Genomic DNA, 18,521 nt, shown 5'->3' with positions numbered 1-18,521 from the left:
TCGAGTTGAAGGCCACAGCAAGTGTTTTCATCTTTTCACGTTAAAGATTTTGCATAAATTCTTCTTCATATGAATATAAAAATAAGTCTGCTAATAACGGAGCGCAATTTGTACCCATGGGAATCCAATAGATTGTTGGAATACCTGGTCTCCAAAACCACATAGATATTGTCAATCAGAAACTCAAGCATCTACTTGATGTCAACTTCTGAGTACTTATGTGTGCAATCAGAATCTGTTTTAACAAAATAATTTTTCAAATGACCAATGACGAGGTAAGTAAACTTACGAGTTCCGTTTTTGTTGAAGAAGCAGCTGTCAATGATATCAAAAAGCCTGGATTTTAATTTGTCGTGGGGAATTGTTGTGTATAAAGTTGAAAAGTCGTAAGTTTTTATGCTGTTGATTTTTGTAAAGTCTTGTGATTTCAAATTGTTCAAAAGTTCTTTAGAATTTTTAAGTATCCACATCTGATTTACACCACTTCTTGAATATAAAGTTGTACAGTACTCTTGAAGTTTTTCCTTCACTACTGTCAATATTTTAGTGAGAAGTAACGAAAGAGGCTTGGTTGAACATTTACTGGAACCTGCAATGTATCTTTGTTTGTAAGGACTCTTATGAAGTTTTGGAATCCAATAAATATAAGGTAGTTCAAATTCATTTTGGCTCTGTGGAATATTAAAAGTATTCAATACTGACAGGTGATTCTGAAGAATTTCTTCCTTAGAAAGAGAAGTATATGTATAAGTAGGATTACCACTTGTAGAATTAAATCCAAGTTCTTCTAGAATGCAGTTTATATCATGAGCCTTACAAACGAAGACAATGTTGTTACCTGCTTTGTCAGCAGGAACCAGTGTAATCTCTCTAATTCTTTTTTCACTTCTGGTTTATGGAACACAGAAGGATAGATTTGTTTATTTTGAAAGATACATGTAATATATGTCTCGTTGTATGTTCTTAATTAGAGGTGCGGCGGTTGGCTGCCACACTGAAAAAAATAAAATTTACAGAAAACTCACCGTCAAAATTCGTGATCTCGAATTCGAAAAGTTTAAATATATTTAAGGTTTCGAGACACTATTGTTAAAATTAATAGAGAACGTACTTTCACTCCATTTCGACTTATCCAAGGTACATATATTCGAGATTTCGATTTACAAAATATCGAAACATAGCAGTTTATCCATAGTATTTGAAATATCGATGTTCTAGATATCGAAGTTAGGCTGTATTTATACTTAATTTGTTAGAGACACGGTTCATTATTGATCCCAATCAATAAGAAAATAGTTTTATTTTTTTGAACTCTCAATCCTAATGATGATTTTCTTATTCCTTCGAGAAATCGATGGGAAATTCTTTGTTTATTTAAGGTTTTACACTTTTTGGACAATATTTTTTTTTTCCTTCGGCGTGCAACGGTTAACTTTTTGAATACAGTTCTTACACTTCAGACTCTCATTTTCCAATATCCCCCACAATCAAAATCCTTTTATAGGGAATAACCTATTAAGCCCTTTCATGCACAGATATTGGTCCCCTGCAAGTTACTGTAGATCACTAAATTTTCGCGACACCTTATTTTCGCGAGATAGTCATTGACTCTTGATTAGCGATACAAAATTTTCACGAATTGTGGTTATTATTCTATATAATCTTAAGGAATATTTTTATACGCGAGAATTTTATTTTCGCGAGCACACTGTCTCGCGTATTTACGCAAAAATAAAGTTCTCGCGAATAAAAGTGATTTACAGTATAATGAAGTATTCTCTAGACGGACAAGCAAGGATACGAGTACTTGAATGAATAATTTAACAATAAGTATATATGTATGCTGATCAAGGACTTTTCAAACGAGCCTTTTTATACACCGTTCACGGTAGCTCAGTCGGTAGAGCGCTCGCTTCGTGATCGGGAGGTCGTGAGTTCGTATCTCGGCCGCGACTGACCTAGTCGTTAAAATTGGTAGCAACTGTTCCTTCGCCATGCGCTCGGCACTATGAAGTGAAAGTTGCGGGTCCTTCGGATGAGACCTTAAAAACCGAGGTCCCGTGTCAGCGGCAGGCGTTGGCACGATAAAGATCCCTCACTGCTCAATGGCCCTGAGTGCCGAGTAAAGGTCAAACTTTGAAGCCCTTCACCGGCATACGGTGACGTCCCCATATGAGTGAAAAATTCTCGAGAGGGACGTTAAACAATATACAATCAATCAATCAATCCTTTTTATACATTTTTAATCCATACATGTTTAGGTAGATGTGGTTTTTAAAGTAACCCATCGGGCTAAAACTGCTGTGGGTAACTAAGAGCGTTATTGGAAAATCAAGACACATTGTCAGAGTTAGGAAAGTGCTCTAAGTTCACCATACACCCCCCCCTCTCCACACTCACACACTCCCCTTCCCAACTCCTTCAGGGTAGGAAATAAAAAGAAAATCTGATTTTGATTTTTAAATCTTTCTGATGTCAATTGCTTACAATTTAAAATTTCCCCTTTGCGTTGTATTTACTTTGAGCTTTCAAAGAAATCTAATGGCGCGAAACCTAAGATATGATATAAAAGTCGGTTTAAATCGCAATCTTATTCCCTTCTACACCTTGTTTATGGTTATTGTAAACAAACAGTTTGGGCCTTAGCAGTCGTTAGGAATATCATCGGTAAGGGGAAAAAATAAAAAAAAAATGGTAAGTGGATTTTAAATCTTTTTACTTGTTTTCCATAGCAACGACATTGTTGTATTAAACTGTGCTTGTTCATTTGTTGAATTTTGAAGCGAATTTTATTTAACCGGCGACATCTCGATCTTAGATACGAGTTAGTGATGGTTATTTAGTAGAAATTTAAATAGACGATTGTTGTTTGTGCATGTTGATCTACATCTTTAGATCGAATTCGTAAATCAAATTATTTTGCTTTTAAGGTGTATCATCCCTCTGATAAGAGAGATAACTCTTCTTATAAGAAAGATAAATTCCTTAGACATTTTGTCATGAAATTCAGTGAATTGTCATGTCAGAGATTACAAGTTTCATTCATGCCAACAATTTCATAGTCAACTCAATCAACCTTAATCTTAGATACAAATGTTGATTTATAGTTGCTATTGCTTGTATGTAAATTAATGATTTATAATGATTTACTTAAAACATTTATACTCAGTTCCTTAAAACAGTGTAAATTGGGAAATCTCTACCTCTTAAGGTAGGTCCGTACTTTCAGAATTTTCTGACAAACTCTTTATTTTTTTATTTGAATATCTTGAATAAGTCATTATCTAACTAAAAAACATATCTTTGCAGGTTAATGTTCATGCAACCTGTCTCGGAGTATATACCTCTAAAAATGCAACAGCAAAAATTCAACATATAGAATTGTAACATCATATTATATTTAGCTATGTACCAAATCACATCCAATTATTGTTAAACTTAGGAAAATCATAAATATTCATTTGTCAAGAAAATATTTGAAATTTCTTTTTGAAAAAGCTAAAAAATTAATGTTGATTCTGTCAAAATCTTTCAGATCAAATGCTCAAAATATCTTAATTTCAAATATTTTTCAAAATCTTATATGTTTATATGCTATTTTTTCTTCACAATTATTAAGAATTATATCTTAGGTTACCAAAAAAACATACTTTATTATGGTTGACTAGAAAATTTTTACAAAACAGCCTTTTGAACACCTATACCCCCATTTTTGGAATATCTATTTTTTTCAATCATTCTTCGCACAACTTATTAAAAAGTAAATTTTAAAAAGATGATATAGGCTAAAAATTAAAGATAAATTGTTTTTGTGTTCCTCACAAACCTTGAAGCAAGTAGTAAAATAAAATCATGGAATCGTCAGAATTTATTGAAAGCAATTAGTTGATACGTTTTTTGCATAAAAATACAGGTGGTTATGTTAGAAAGATACCTGCAGGGAAAGAAGTGAAGATAGCAACTCTGGTAAGAATTTAGGCCCGATTCATAAATTTTATCCATCCATAATTTAAAAGCAGCTTTTTTATCTTCGAAAATAAGCAATTTTATATAATTTAATTTTGGGGAGAAAATACTGAGTACATGTACTACATTTCCAAGGGGAAACTGCCTCTATTTCTGCAGTAATTTTGGGTCAAGACTGCACTGGTTGCATATTCTAGCCAGATATAATGCTAAAAAATATACATGTATTTTAAATTTGAAGCATTTCTTAATTTTACTATGCAATTAAGACTAATATTTGCAATTTCAAGGAATGATGATGCTTATCCCTGCCTTTGTGTTTATGGCCTTTGCCTACAATGCTAGCATGATGTACATAGGACTGACATTGTTTGCCTTTGGTGCGTAACTTCTAAATTTTCAATTCTCTCTGCTTCATATTCATTGAATATATCAGAGAATCCTGTACAAATAGGTATATACTTGCATACACAAATAAAAGCAACATGGCTTTATAATATTAGGAGCTATGTAGAAAATTCTTCCCATCTATGAGGGGTGATCAAAAAATTCCCGAACTATCTTTATATCACAAAACCTCATTTCAAATTGGAAAACAATTAGGTACACACATAGCCATACACAAGTTCTATAAATAGCAAATACTGAATAAAGTTTGCTCCTTGTTTGTGACGTCACAATGTGAAAATGACGTCACTATGTAGGTCACTTGTGACGAAAATGGCTGTCTCAGTTGTACTCGTTTAAAAATGGACTGTAAAATTTATTGTAAATCTTACAAATCACTTAAAAGTAATGTATGATAATTTGTACACAGTTTATTAAAACAAATGACTTCCTATAAATTCAATCAATAATTGGATTGGTCGTTATAGTGAAGGAAGGCAGATGGTTAAAAATGATACTTGTTATGTTGCCCAGTGAAAGCAAGAGGTGTGTTTTCAATTAAGCAATTTGCTATCAAAGAAGTCCAATTTAAAATTTTAAAAATAGTTGAATATTTTAACAATAATATAATTATGAAATACCTAAGATATTGTTTACTTTAGATTTAAAACACAGATATCCGGATGCTTCAGTATCTGGACGATTTTTCATCGGAATGGATTTTTTTTAACATTATTTTGTCTTGTTTAACTGGTAATTCATATATCCGGACGTTTCACATGACTGGACAAATTGACTACGAACCAAAGCGTCCGTATAAATGAAGCTCAATTGTAGTCTGAAAATAAATTAATGGTTACAGGTATGAAATCTGTTCTGTGGTATTAGTCAAATGAAATTTGTGATAAAAATAATTTTGAAATATGTGGCCCCAGGTTCAGTTGACCCTGTGTAGTGGGTTGCACAAATGGTTATAAAGTTGAAATGCATTTTCTCTTTATTACTCTGATCTAACTTTAGGTATTAAGTAACTTAGTAGAGTATGCATGCTAAGTGTATAATTATGATAAGTAGTGGTGCTTCTTTCATTTTATTATAGACTAGTTATTAGCTTTATATTACATGTAATAAATAAGGCAGAAATGAAAATATGAAATTAGAGGAGGATATGTAAATGATAATCTCTATCCGTGAACTCTTACAAATATATCCTGATAGTTAATTAGTTAAGGGAATCCATTGGCATACTCTCTGTATTCTCATTTCTGTAGCTGTTCGTATGTTGTTAAATGGGTGTTGTCTGAGGGATTGTTGGTATGAGTAAAGAGCAGCCTGGAGGTTCCCTGTCACCTGTTGACAGATTCCCAGAATCTGCCACGACATGTCGCTGTAATTTGAATGTATGAACTGTCCCTGATCATAGTGAACTAGGGTCTGTAGATCATCTAGAGCTGTTTGTACTCGCATTGTGTCTACATGTCTGTAGCACAAGATCTCTAGCATGTATAACAGTACCAAGGATGGTACAAATAATAATTTCCAGTTGTTCTGTAGAGCAGACTGTAGTTCTGGTTTCAGTTCACTGATGTAAAGGATGCTATTGTAAAGTCTGACATTCTCTGCTACAGCCTGTCTCATCTTTGTAGACCAGGACTGTCCCCCCACAGCCTCAGTATACATCTCTTTATCTACATTATTTATATGCATCGCATATGGCTGTGCTAACTTGACCTTGATCATCTCTATAATAGATAAAGTTTCCGTGTATCTTAGTGTCTTGTAATAATACATGGCTATGTACAGCATATCTGTAATACAGCCAAACTTGGCTGCTAATTTCAGCATGTGACAGGTCATTTTGTCAGCTCTATAACCCAGTTTGTTGTCAGGTGTGTAAGTTTCCATGTGAAATATAAAAGCAGTGTACTGAAGGAGCCTGGCAGTGATAATCTGTAGCTTGAGGACTTGATACTGTCTCAGGAGGGGTGAACCTATCATCTGTTCTATTGTATGTAGATATCTAATGCAGCTTGGTATGTCCAATTTGTCTGGTGTAATGCAATGATGTAGTATTTCACCAAATAGATATCTATCAAATTCAGCCTCAGAAATCAGAGTATGAACATCTGTACAGATGGAGTTTCTGGGGTTTTGTAAAACATCTATAATATAAGACCTAATGGAGGGACTGTGTTGCAGGAATGCTAAACCCTTCTCATACAACTCAGACAGTCTTATAATTAATTGATGTTGTTTCATGCCAAAAACTTTACTCAGAAACATGTTGTTTTCTGGAATAAAAAAGTTAGGACAGACCCCCTCATAAACCCATTTGAGGATGAGTTTAAAACAGACCCAGAAACCCCCCAGGAGATTTTGTGGACACCAGTGAGGTATTGTATTTTGTTGAATCACCCAGAAAATTGCCGTCTTCATGTGATAGGAACACAGTAATTTATCATCATCACCTACTCCATTGTTAATTATTTCTGTTAAGATCAATTTAAGTAAGCCGTAAGTTAAGAATTGACAGTGATTCATTACAAACACAAGTTTTTTTTCAGCTTGGGAGAAAGAAATTCTCCATTCATGATCTTCATGATTTCCTATCTTATGTCCAATTGCTACAAAGTGACATCCATTTTTCACTATATCATCAACAACATGAGGCTGGGGCCATGAGTGACATCTGTCTATCCATGAGGAGGCAGAAGGAGGCCAAAAGTCACTAACAAAACAGGTGGCATAATCATATTCTAGTATTCCAGATGTTCCACTGACACAGGGTCCATGTGGCGTTAGGTTACAAGGTGCAGTTAGTGATGCAGATAAAGAGTACTGTCTGTATTTAGAACTAGATACATAATATCTGTTATTCATTCTAACACGTGCTCTCTGGATTGTTCTGAACCTGCTTGGTGACAGTAAATATAACAAAGTAAATCCTGGTGGACTATCAGAACAGTCACAGAGCATCAGTGTTTGTCTTTGTGTGTTGTAATACTGAGACTGAGATAAGTCCCAGATCACACTGAGATCATTAAACCACCCCATAATGTCCACATCAGATCCTTTCAGTCTGAATCCTTCTCCATAACTTCCACTCACCATCACACTGTACTCATATCTTTTTTTCACTTGATTTCTCACCTTCTCCATGATTTCCATCACATCTCTCCTCATGGTCACCAGTTGTGAGTTCCCCACTATATAACACAGTCCCACAAACACCGACTCTGATATCCGTTGTATGGCTTTAGTACTGAGAATGATTAAAGTGGAATTTATATTCTTGTTTAATTAATGTTTCCCTTTTGTAAAACTATAATATAATTATCACATCGTAAATCTGGAAATTTTTGCTGTAGATAAATTTTTAGCAAATTTGTGAGTTCATTGCATTCGCAAAAATATTTTTCTTAAAAATAAATACCAATAAGAAAATATAAACAAAGCAGTGGTACATCGCAAAATTTTGAAATGTAAAAATTAATCAACACCATTTTGACCCGAATTCCCAAACTAAAAATGACATAAAATTTTCCAGATATACAGTAATTGATAAGCTTAATAAACTATTATGTTTTATTAAAAAGAAATGTTGACAGTGTATGTTTTCTCTTAATTAAAAAAAGAATTTTACATTCATACATGTAAATCATAAAATAAAAAAAAACTTCCTCAACTGAATCATTTACTTTTCAACACAACTAAATCATTCATTTATTTTAAATAGTGAAATTTATAACTGAAATTGTCTAAGGTATATATTTTAAATTCAGTGGTGTAAAAAGTTAAAACCAATTTTACTGTCAACAAATTACTAGTACACTGATTCAGATGATTAAGGAATTGTTTTTGGTTTAATAAATTTTTGTCATTAAAACTTACGTTTGTGAGCTTCTAATTGTGTCCATTTTTGGTGGCGGATATTCCTTTCTGCTAAATGTGTAGGCTAGTATGAAGTCACAATCCTTTCTGCTGATCTGTAGGCTAGCATGAAATCTCAGATTTAACCTGAGGTGCAAAGTTTGGTTAGACAAGGAGGTATTGGGGGTCAAGCTCAGACATCTACAATTCTAATATGACAAGTGAATATAATATTGTAGACGTATCTCAGTTAACTCTGCTTAGGAATATGGAAACTTTCTTACTGAATCAAATTTCATCAAAATGTTTAATTTCCTTATTACCCAATATAACTCAAGTCATCAATGTCATTTCCTGTATGTATATTTTGGACTCTTGTTGCTTCCGATGTAATTTTCTGATACAGACTTGAAATTAATAACACTTGAACTTTGGCTTAAAATATTTCCAGCTATGGGATTAGTTTTGTCCTTAAATATAAAGAAAAACTGTAGAACAATAGGATAGAATGGTTTTTATGTCCCAATGTGATTATTGCTTCGGCATATTTAGTGTGTGTTACGTCTGTCTTCTGTCCTTTTGTCACACTTTGCATTTATCTCTGTTCAAAGCTCAGTTTTTAAAAAGATATTTTCATCAAACTTCATTATGATGCTGTTAGGTATTGATGAGAGTCACTCAGGTGACCTGTTGCTATCTGTTTTCATCCGTCATTGTATGTCACAACCCCGGGGGAGGGGAGTTCTACTTATATACTGAATATAACACTGCGACATTTAAGTCCGGACACGACAAAGTCCGGACTTTTAGGTACCCTTTCGAAAAGACCTACATTAGATTTTTTTCTATATTTTGGTGGGATTTTTTATTCTTACCTCATCATGTCAATCTCAACTTCCACATTGTAGTAGTTTTCTCATAAACCTCTGTCAAAACCTAAAATCCCATGGGAGAATGGCAGGATTTTTCATCCCACCAAAAATCCCACCAAAATCCCATGGGAGAAAAAAATCTTTGAGGGATTTTTTCTCCCATGGGATTTTTTCTCCCATAATAGGCGACATAGGATTAAAAATCCCATATTTGCCCTTCTTAGGATTAAAAATCCTGCAAAGTACATAATACTGGGTATTTTTAATCCCATGGGATAAATAAATAAGCAGATATGGGAATAATGGGATAAGAATGCAATGTCTGAATATACTTTATGAAGCATTTTATCTTCAATCATATACAAATTCAAATTATTTTTTATGAGGCAGATCTAGAGGCATAACAATGCAAAACTGACTGCTATATATCCATTGTTTAACTGCTTTTGTAGAGCCATTTTAATTAAAGTGAGGGTCATAAACAAATCCTATTGCCAGAGAAAACTCAACCAAATGACTTGCCAAGAGAAGAGGAGTGTCTGAGATACTGATTTTTATTTGTTAAGAAAAAGTACAATCAACCGAAAGGGGACTTAAATTTGTGCGAGTGACACTGTCTTATCTTTGTTTGCATACAATACTGAAATCTCCTGATTCTGTTGAGTAATGACCAGTTTCCAAAACTGCTTCCTGATGGAAAAAAACTGCATTAGTGGGAATCTTCTGTAAACACTTGGATGGACAGCAATTCTTCTTTTTTAAAAAACTATAATAAAAAAATCCTTTGATCCACCACAAATATTTTAAAATAAAAAATTTACTCCTCAAGGATCCACCACTAATGTAAGTTAAGACCATGATCACACATGGCATATAAGCTTAATGTTGAAATCAGTTAGCCATAATCATTTATATCCTTTGATCCACAACAAATATTTAAAAAAAAATAAAATTAATATCCACTCCCCATGGATCCACCACTTATAAGTTTAGATCTTGATCATACATGACATATAATCTTAATGTTTGAAATCAATTAGCTATAAGCCTATAATCATTAATATCCTTTTACCCATCACAAATACATGTATTTAAAATTAATATCCACTCCCCTTGGATCAACCACAACTACTATATAACATAAATACCGTATAAGTAGAAATTTTAGCGAGACACAAATTTAGCGATTTGTCCTTAAAAACTGGTAATCTATTTTTAGCGAGATGTTATTTTAGCGATTTTTAAGTACACATTAAAGAAGCTATTACAAATAAAACGCAATTAATTTTTAGCGATATTCAATTTTAGCGATCTTGGCACCCTCGCTAATAATGCTAAAATTAAATCCTCGCTAAAATTTCTACTTATACATCCACTCCCCCTTGGACCCATCACTTTAAAATTAAGATCATGATCAAACATGACATATAAGCTAAATGCTGATATAAATTAACCACAATCATTGATCATTAATATTCTTTGATCCTGCACCCACCACAAATATTTAAAAAAGATTAATATCCACCCCCTTGGATCCACCACTTATAAGTTTAGATTTTGATCACACATGATATATAAGTTAAATGTTTAAAATCAATTAACCATAAACATCACATGATTATTATTGATTCCTTTGACACATTACAAAATTTTAAATTAATACATGTATTTAAAAATATATCTATCCACCCCCTTGGATCCACCTCAACTATCAAAACAATTACTGGTGAAATATACATGCCTTTGGTCCATCACTTATCACACAAAGAAAGGTTACTTAAATGTTTAAATAAATGCGCAATAATTATTAGTATATGTTATGATGATCTACAATAAGCATGATAAGTAATTAAAAATTCAATATCAACTCCCCTTGGATCCACCACTCATAACTTTGGACCATGATATCACATGACTTATAAGCAAACTGTTTGAAATCAAATAGCCATAATCAAAAAGATAAAGCCTCTTAATTAGATCAACCTACAAATAACTCATTTTGATTTGTCTGGGGTGAATGTGAAATTCAAAACCATGCAATAAACAAAGGAAAATATTGGAACCCATTACCTTTAGATCCACCATCCTGTCTTTTGGATATTGATCACCAATCTGATTTATTCTCTTTATCTTTTAATCATTATGTTGGGTATCTTCATCATCTTTATGAATGAATATATAAGAATGAAATTTAATTACATCTCGTATGTTTCTCTTTATTAACCTAACTGAAATAACCACCTACCGGCAAAAAAAAAAAAAAACCCCAGGTACATGTAATGAATATGATGAAATAAGACATTTTTATCAATGCATTCAAAGCTTAATACTACGGTGCTTTATTTACACCAGTTTTTGAAATGTATCCCTATCACCATGATCACATCCATCAGCTTGACTATTAAAACTACATTGGATAACAAATCAATTAAGTTTTTACATACATTATGTTCACTATAATTAATGTTAGAATTTATATGTTGGAAGTGAACAATAATTCTTTATGTTTCTAATTTAGTGTTACTAGGGGTTTTGAAAAAATATCAAATTGTGAAAATGTTTGCATTATTCAAAGAAATATACAAAAACAAGATGTGTATGTGAAACACTGTGCCCCCACAGCAACAAAGTTTGAAAAATCTATTCTTAGCATAAAGGTTACAGTCAAGGTCACAAGGTCATTGACCTCGGTGTCGTTTGAAAGCACTTAACTACTGAAGTAGGCATACCAAATATACTTGTCAAAATTTCTAAGTCCCCACTTTTATTTTTTCAAAATTTTAAAAACCTAACCTTCAATTTACTAGTTGCTTACAAATATGCCTTTCATTTGCAATACTTACCTGTCAAGGTAAAAAAAATTGTAATCGAATGTGTAATTACTCGACCGTGACCGTTTTTGTTGAAAAGCATGAAGTTCAAATTCCATATGTTTTTCGGGTTTATTCTTAATATTTTTTACTTCCATGTGTTCTCCATCTTTTATTGATAACGAAAAACAGAAAATGTTTGAATACAAGAGGCCCATGGGCCTTATAGGTCGCCTGAGCATTATGCAACAACTTTCCAGTGATTGAATTTAATTCATCATAACAATACACTTAGCAGTTGCTTAGTTTGTTTACTAAATACCCATACACAAGGTAGGGGAACAAAAAATGCATTTCAACTAATCAGTTATATTCAGCAATAATCAGTAGTGCCCCTACCACACATGAACCCCTGATCCTTAGGCCTTGATATTTGATTAATACCATGGAGCAGATTTCAAACCATTCATTCATTTTCAGTATATAAGTACAGTCCCCCCCTCTATGGTGCCCCTGACCCTGGGGCCTTGAAGTTCACAATTCTGGAAGATTAGGGCCCTTGTCCATCATAACTATATAGGTAGTTCATCTGCTTAATACCCTAGAGCAGAGAAGAAAATTTTTAAAAATTTAATGTATTTTCACTATATAATCTATAGAGCCCCGCCCTAACACCAAATCCCCTGACCCTGGGGCCATAAAATTCATAATTTTGGTAGAGGCACTCTTGCTCATCATAACTATGCACTTAGTTAGTTTATTTAATACCCAGGAGCAGAGAAGAAGATTTTCAAAGAATTCATGTATTTTCACTATATAATCAATAGAGCCCCGCCCTAGCACTAGAACCCCTGACCCTGGGGCAATAAAATTCAAAATTTTGGTAGAGGCACTCTTGCTCATCATAATTATGTACTTATTTAGTTTATTTTATATCCAGGAGCAGAGAAGAAGATTTTCAAAGAATTCATGTATTTTCACTATATAATCAATAGAGCCTCCCCCCCCTATAATACCGGAACCCCTAGTCCTGGGGCCATAAAATTCACAATTTTGGTAGAGATACTCTTGCTCACCATAACTAAGCACTTAGTTAGTTTATTTAATACCCAGGAGCAGAGAAGAAGATTTTCAAAGAATTCCTGTATTTTCACTATATAATCAATAGAGCCCCACCCTAACACCAGAACCCCTGATCCTGGGGCCATAAAATTCACAATTTTGGTAGAGGCACTCTTGCTCATCATAACTATGTCTTTAGTTAATTTATTTAATACCCAGGAGCAGAGAAGAAGATTTTCAAAGAATTCATGTATTTTCACTATATAATCAATAAGAGCCCCGCCCAAACACCAGAACCCCTGATCCTGGGGCCATAAAATTCACAATTTTGGTAGAGGCACTCTTGCTCATCATAACTATGCCTTTAGTTAATTTATTTAATACCCAGGAGCAGAAAAGAAGATTTTCAAAGAATTCCTGTATTTTCACTACATAATCAATAGAGCCCCACCCTTACACTAGAACCCCTGACCCTGGGGTCATAAAATTCACAATTTTGGTAAAGGCACTCTTGCTCATCATAACTATGTACTTAGTTAGTTTGTTTAATACCCAGGAGCAGAGAAGAAGATTTTCATAGAAATAATGCATTTTCACTACCTACTTATTTAGCCCCGCCCTAGCACTAGAACCCCTGACCCCAGGGCCATGAATTTCACAATTTTGGTAGAGGACTCATTGCTGATTACAATCATGCAAACAGTTTGACTGCTTGATGCCCAGAAGTAAAGAAGAAGATTTTTAAAGATTGCATTAATTTTAGTGGTTTTGGCCCCACCCCTCAGGCCCCTGGGGGGCAGGGATCATGAAATTCATAATTTTTGTTCCCCTTCACCCATAGATGCTTTGTGCCAAATTTGGTTGAAACTGGTTCAGTGGTTGCAGAGAAGAAGCTGAAAATGTTCAAATGTTAACGCACGACGACGGACGAAAACGGATAGCAATAGGTCACCTGAGTGTACTCAGGTGACCTAAAAATGCGGTGTATGTCCACACAACAATGTGAAAGTGAAGTTGAAATGGCCTAAGCTGGTCGTAGTAAACAAAAGTTCTGTTTTTCTTCACTGTATGACTTTATTTTACTTAAAACCTTTATAATTACCACCCGGAAAACCTACAAAGCGCACCTGAATTCCTTTTAACCGTTAAAAATTGCTAGATTTCAACAAACACCACAAAATCATCCTAGAGTTTATCCGGAAAAATCAATGGAACCGGAACCGGAAGTGCCCTCCCCTCAATGTCAAACTGGAGAAGTGGGGAATACATGTAAGAAGACGTTAAGTAACTATTGTTGACAAGGCACAGACAATTTCGATAAGCCCCCTTGTCTTCCTAATCTCAACCCTAAATAGCATGTATGGAAGCAGAAAGACCGGAGTGTGAAACAGCTTTCCCAGCAGCAGTATTTAGCGGAACTAGAGGACGACCTAGTATCCACATGGAAAAACATTCAATGAAATAGTTTTTCTTAAATAGTGTGAACTCTTTGAGGAACGGTTGTCTTGATTTGAATTCGTTTGAATGGAGAATAATGCAGTATTAAACGTTGTGAATTTTTAATTCTAGGGTGCCTTAACGTTTCTGCATATTGTGTTAAAGTGCTTCAATAAAATAAATCAAGTGAGGAAAAATTATTTTGCTATTTTATTATCCTGTATACTTATTAAGTAATACTGTTAAAATAATTCAATTTAAAAGCGGTATAAAGCAAAAACTTGCCTGGGGACTTAGAAATTTTGACTAGTATATCAAGTCTCTATCTCCTATTGTTTAAAAGTTATACTGAAAGTTCGAAAAATCTAATTTTAGCATATAGGTCACAGTCAGGGTCAAAAGGTCATTGTCCTTGGTGTCAGTTGAAAGTGCTTAATTAGTGGAGTCTATGCATTTTATATATGAAGTCTCTTTCTTGATCTGTTCAAAAGTTATGGCTTAAGTTAAAGTTGATAACAAATAGAACAAGCATTTTGAGAGCATTGCATAAGCAATTCATGTCCCCTACCGGGTTCCCCTTTTTCTTCTGGATGTCATTTTATAATATGCAAAAGTCTTGTCCAAGGTAAAACTGAAAGATTTTCAAGTTGTAAATGCCTTAAAACTAATAAAATAATCCACATTAAGACGAAAATTCAACTCATTTCTCCACCGTCCTTTCCTCGCTTCATATTTTTGTCGACAATCGGAAGTTAGCGCAGTTAGAATCTGATCTCAATTAAGCGATTATGAAAAAATATTCAAAATGCCCTAATTCTGTCAAAAATCAATGAAGCAAAGCAAAATTCAAACTTGATCTGTAACTCATTAAGACACTCACATACCAAAATTCAGCTCAATATCTGCAAGCATTTAGAAAAAAAAGTGTGGAAAACCAAGTGGGACAGACTGACGGGGACAGACAGCTAGACAGACGCAGAGGAAACCTATAGCCCCCCCCCCCGGTAGGGGACTAATAAAAGTAGGTCAAACTCCAAGGTCAAGGTCAAGAGGTCAAATTTGGTGGTACCCAAAGAAAGGTTATGTCACAAGTAACACACCTATGAATTATGAAAGCCATAGCCCCTACCACTCAATAGTTATGGGCTAGGTTAAAGTTGGGGGACAAACAGACAGACAGACAGAGAGGCAGGACAAAAACAATATACCCCCGATCTTTCGATCCGGGGGCAAAATTACAGAACATAATTTCCAGATTTCTTTTTCATCAAACATACTTTTAGAAGAGGTGTACAAATCCATATAAGACATTCAAAGTATTGTACCCAGGTCCTTCATTAAGTGAAACTCTGAAACTCCAGGGAAGATCCTAATAAAGTTCAAACTACCGGTATGTTGCGTATGACCTTTAGAGAACTGAATTTTCATTCTGCATAATGCAGTCAGGCGATATTGATCGATATTGCTTTTGCATTGAAATAGATCTAAATGTATGTCAAACTTGATATATTTTTTATTCTGTCAGCTACTTAAACTTCCTAAATATAAATTATTGTTAATTATTTAAAAGAAGACCTAAATTTTTATAAAAAGCATCTACCGGGTATGTGCAACATCATGTCAAGGTCAGTCAATCCCTTTTAGTGGTTAGTGGTTCTATTGATTTTTGTCATCCTTTTTATCAAATGCAAGATTTCATGATAATTAATAATTGAATCTAATCATATGTCATCTGTAAGTCTGTTTGTCTACTCATCTGTCACAAAAACTTAAAACCTTGGTCATAACTTTTGAATGAGATGAGATAGGGCTTTCGACATGTTCAGATTATACATGCATTCCCTGTGGTAATTCCTTTCATAATGAACTAGTACATGTAACTATGTTTTTAACTAATAATGATTTTTGACCATGGTACCTTGACCTTGAAGTATGACCTACTTTTCAAAAATCCTTTTGACTTTTGATTTAAAAGAGATAGGGTTTCATATTTTACATGTGCATTATCTGTGACATGATATTTCTGTGCATGCTATATCTGACACCTTAATATTTACCTTCATGTTTGACCTAATTCAAAAAAGTGGTGCTACATTACATTTTAATGACATATGATAGGTCTTTCATATTTCACAAAATATGTCGTATATGCTATCATGGCTTTTATAACAACATTTCACCAAATATGAATAATTCACATGATACAGAAAAAAAAATTATGATTCCATAAGGTACTTCCATAAATATCATATGATTGGTTCTTTGATTTTGACGTTATAATTTTTGGTTCACATTTTTTTAAAAAGAAAGATAGAGATTTTACATCTATACCACTGCAGCAGTTGATCAGATCCACCCTTGTGAGTACCCATAAAAGAACATAAATCCCCCTCCCCCCATTTAGGGCTTCATTTTTTAATTTATTCCAAATGTCAGACCGAACTTTTATTAGTATCCATAAAAATACACTGAACTTGAACTTGATTAACCTTAGACAGGCACAATGTGACATTAAAATCTAACTGATATGTGACATCCTAGCAGACAAAGTTGCAACTTGTGGGAAAAAGCTATCCATGCTAAAACATATTCCTCCTCCCTTGGGTAAGACAAAAAACTAATAAACGTTATAAAAAAAAATTGACCATGTTTACATCCCAAAAAATCTTCAGTCTCTGTGGTAATATCTACCACATAGAGATCCTTGATTCCATTTTGCAAGAAATAACCCCAATCAAATTCATAGCATGCACAGTGTAATGGGCTAGTAACAGCTGAGTAATATACAGGTCCAGTACTGGACCTGATATACTTACATCACTCCAGTCTCGTACACATATTCATTTCTTCAGACACTGACAGCAGAATTCCAATGGAACTTTTGGGGATGATGTTAATGGAGTAATTCACACACGCTAAATCAATCAAACTGATTTAAAAACCTGCGTGAATTAACCCTTGTTAAAATAAAGTTTAGTTTTAAAACTTCTTACTTCCATCATCATGACGGTGGTCTTCTTACAAAGCGCTCATTTGATTTTGACAAAGTGTGGACTAAAAGGCCGAATTGACTTTGACCTAGTGTTCACTAAAAGGCCGAAAAGATGATAACCCAACTGCAGTAGATTTATTATTTTTCTAATTGGAATTTTCAAATCTACTTATATCAACTGTATATTAACTGCTCAATCTGGTCTTGTTCTAATTAATTTTTTTTCTCATAATTAATTTACTGTTACAAGCATATGTAAGATACCAACATTACTCAGTTTTCTATAAAAAATATTCATTGAAATACAGCTAAATCCCCCCTCCTCTACCAAGTTAATACTATGGTAAAGTAATATAAAGAAAATGCAGTATATTATACCCCAAAATGGTACAGTAAGAAGTCGGCATAAGAAAAAGTTGCCCCCCCCCCCATCAAAATAGCATTTCCGAATATAGAAACTTGCGTATTTGGGCAATGTATTTTGTGCTTATCAACTTCTCCAGGCCAAATAATTAAAAAAAAAAAAAAAAAAAACAAAACAATCGTCTGGCTCCCCCTTTAAAAACGATGCTACGTGCCTGAATCATCAGTTGATTTATTTTTCATTTCCATGATTTTTTTTAATTGAAAGAATTAACTATCAATTAATAAAAGTTTTGTGTTGACAGTTGTGCCAGATGGTATAACAACATGCTATATTGCTATACAATAAAATAAATTTTATACATTTTATTTTATAATTTTAATTTTATTTTTATTCCACATTGCAAATGCATGGACATCGCGTACTAGGTATGATAGATCGAGGAGGCACATTATTAACTCGGCGCACAGAGCATGGTCGAACCACTCTATACACAGAGGATTGAAAATCTATTGTAAGATTCACCCTCAGGGCTGTATTCCGAGGGGTACACATACACGCACATGTGTATATTACAGGATTCGGATCCACACCTACATACTGACACCTGCCATTTCTTATTTATTGCATAACAATAGGCGTCTAGTCCCGTCTTCGAGCAATGTCTACATGTACAAGTTTCAAAATGTTTATTTCAGATTTTAAAATTATATATGGTTCATCATTTCTACCTCATCTGAGGAAGTATATAAAAGATTGCA

At 33.8% G+C, this 18,521-nt stretch overlaps 1 protein-coding gene and 1 long non-coding RNA gene across 2 annotated transcripts; both read right to left on the bottom strand.

Annotated features, from left to right (window-relative positions):
- Positions 1-4,538: 4,538 nt before the first annotated feature.
- LOC134244537 (uncharacterized) lies at positions 4,539-8,563 on the bottom strand. Its single transcript, XM_062726797.1, has 2 exons — positions 8,245-8,563; positions 4,539-7,615 (listed from the first exon to the last, which is right to left on the bottom strand). The coding sequence occupies exons 1-2, from the start codon at positions 8,268-8,270 to the stop codon at positions 5,572-5,574; spliced, it is 2,070 nt and encodes a 689-aa protein (XP_062582781.1). The 5' UTR covers positions 8,271-8,563; the 3' UTR covers positions 4,539-5,571.
- Positions 8,564-9,549: 986 nt separating this feature from the next.
- LOC134244542 (uncharacterized) lies at positions 9,550-17,814 on the bottom strand. The gene is made up of 3 exons (XR_009987240.1): positions 17,221-17,814; positions 11,166-11,257; positions 9,550-9,861 (listed from the first exon to the last, which is right to left on the bottom strand). It is a non-coding gene; the product is annotated as an uncharacterized LOC134244542 (long non-coding RNA).
- Between the last annotated feature and the right edge of the window lie 707 nt (positions 17,815-18,521).

The sequence above is a fragment of the Saccostrea cucullata genome, unplaced genomic scaffold, assembly GCF_032062105.1.
Source record: "Saccostrea cucullata isolate Sc308-1 unplaced genomic scaffold, CSIRO_AGI_Scuc_v1 ctg294, whole genome shotgun sequence".
Taxonomy (NCBI): Eukaryota; Metazoa; Mollusca; class Bivalvia; order Ostreida; family Ostreidae; genus Saccostrea; species Saccostrea cuccullata.
The sequence above is the reverse complement of the archived record's forward strand: the minus strand, read 5'-3'. Positions and strand labels throughout refer to the sequence as shown.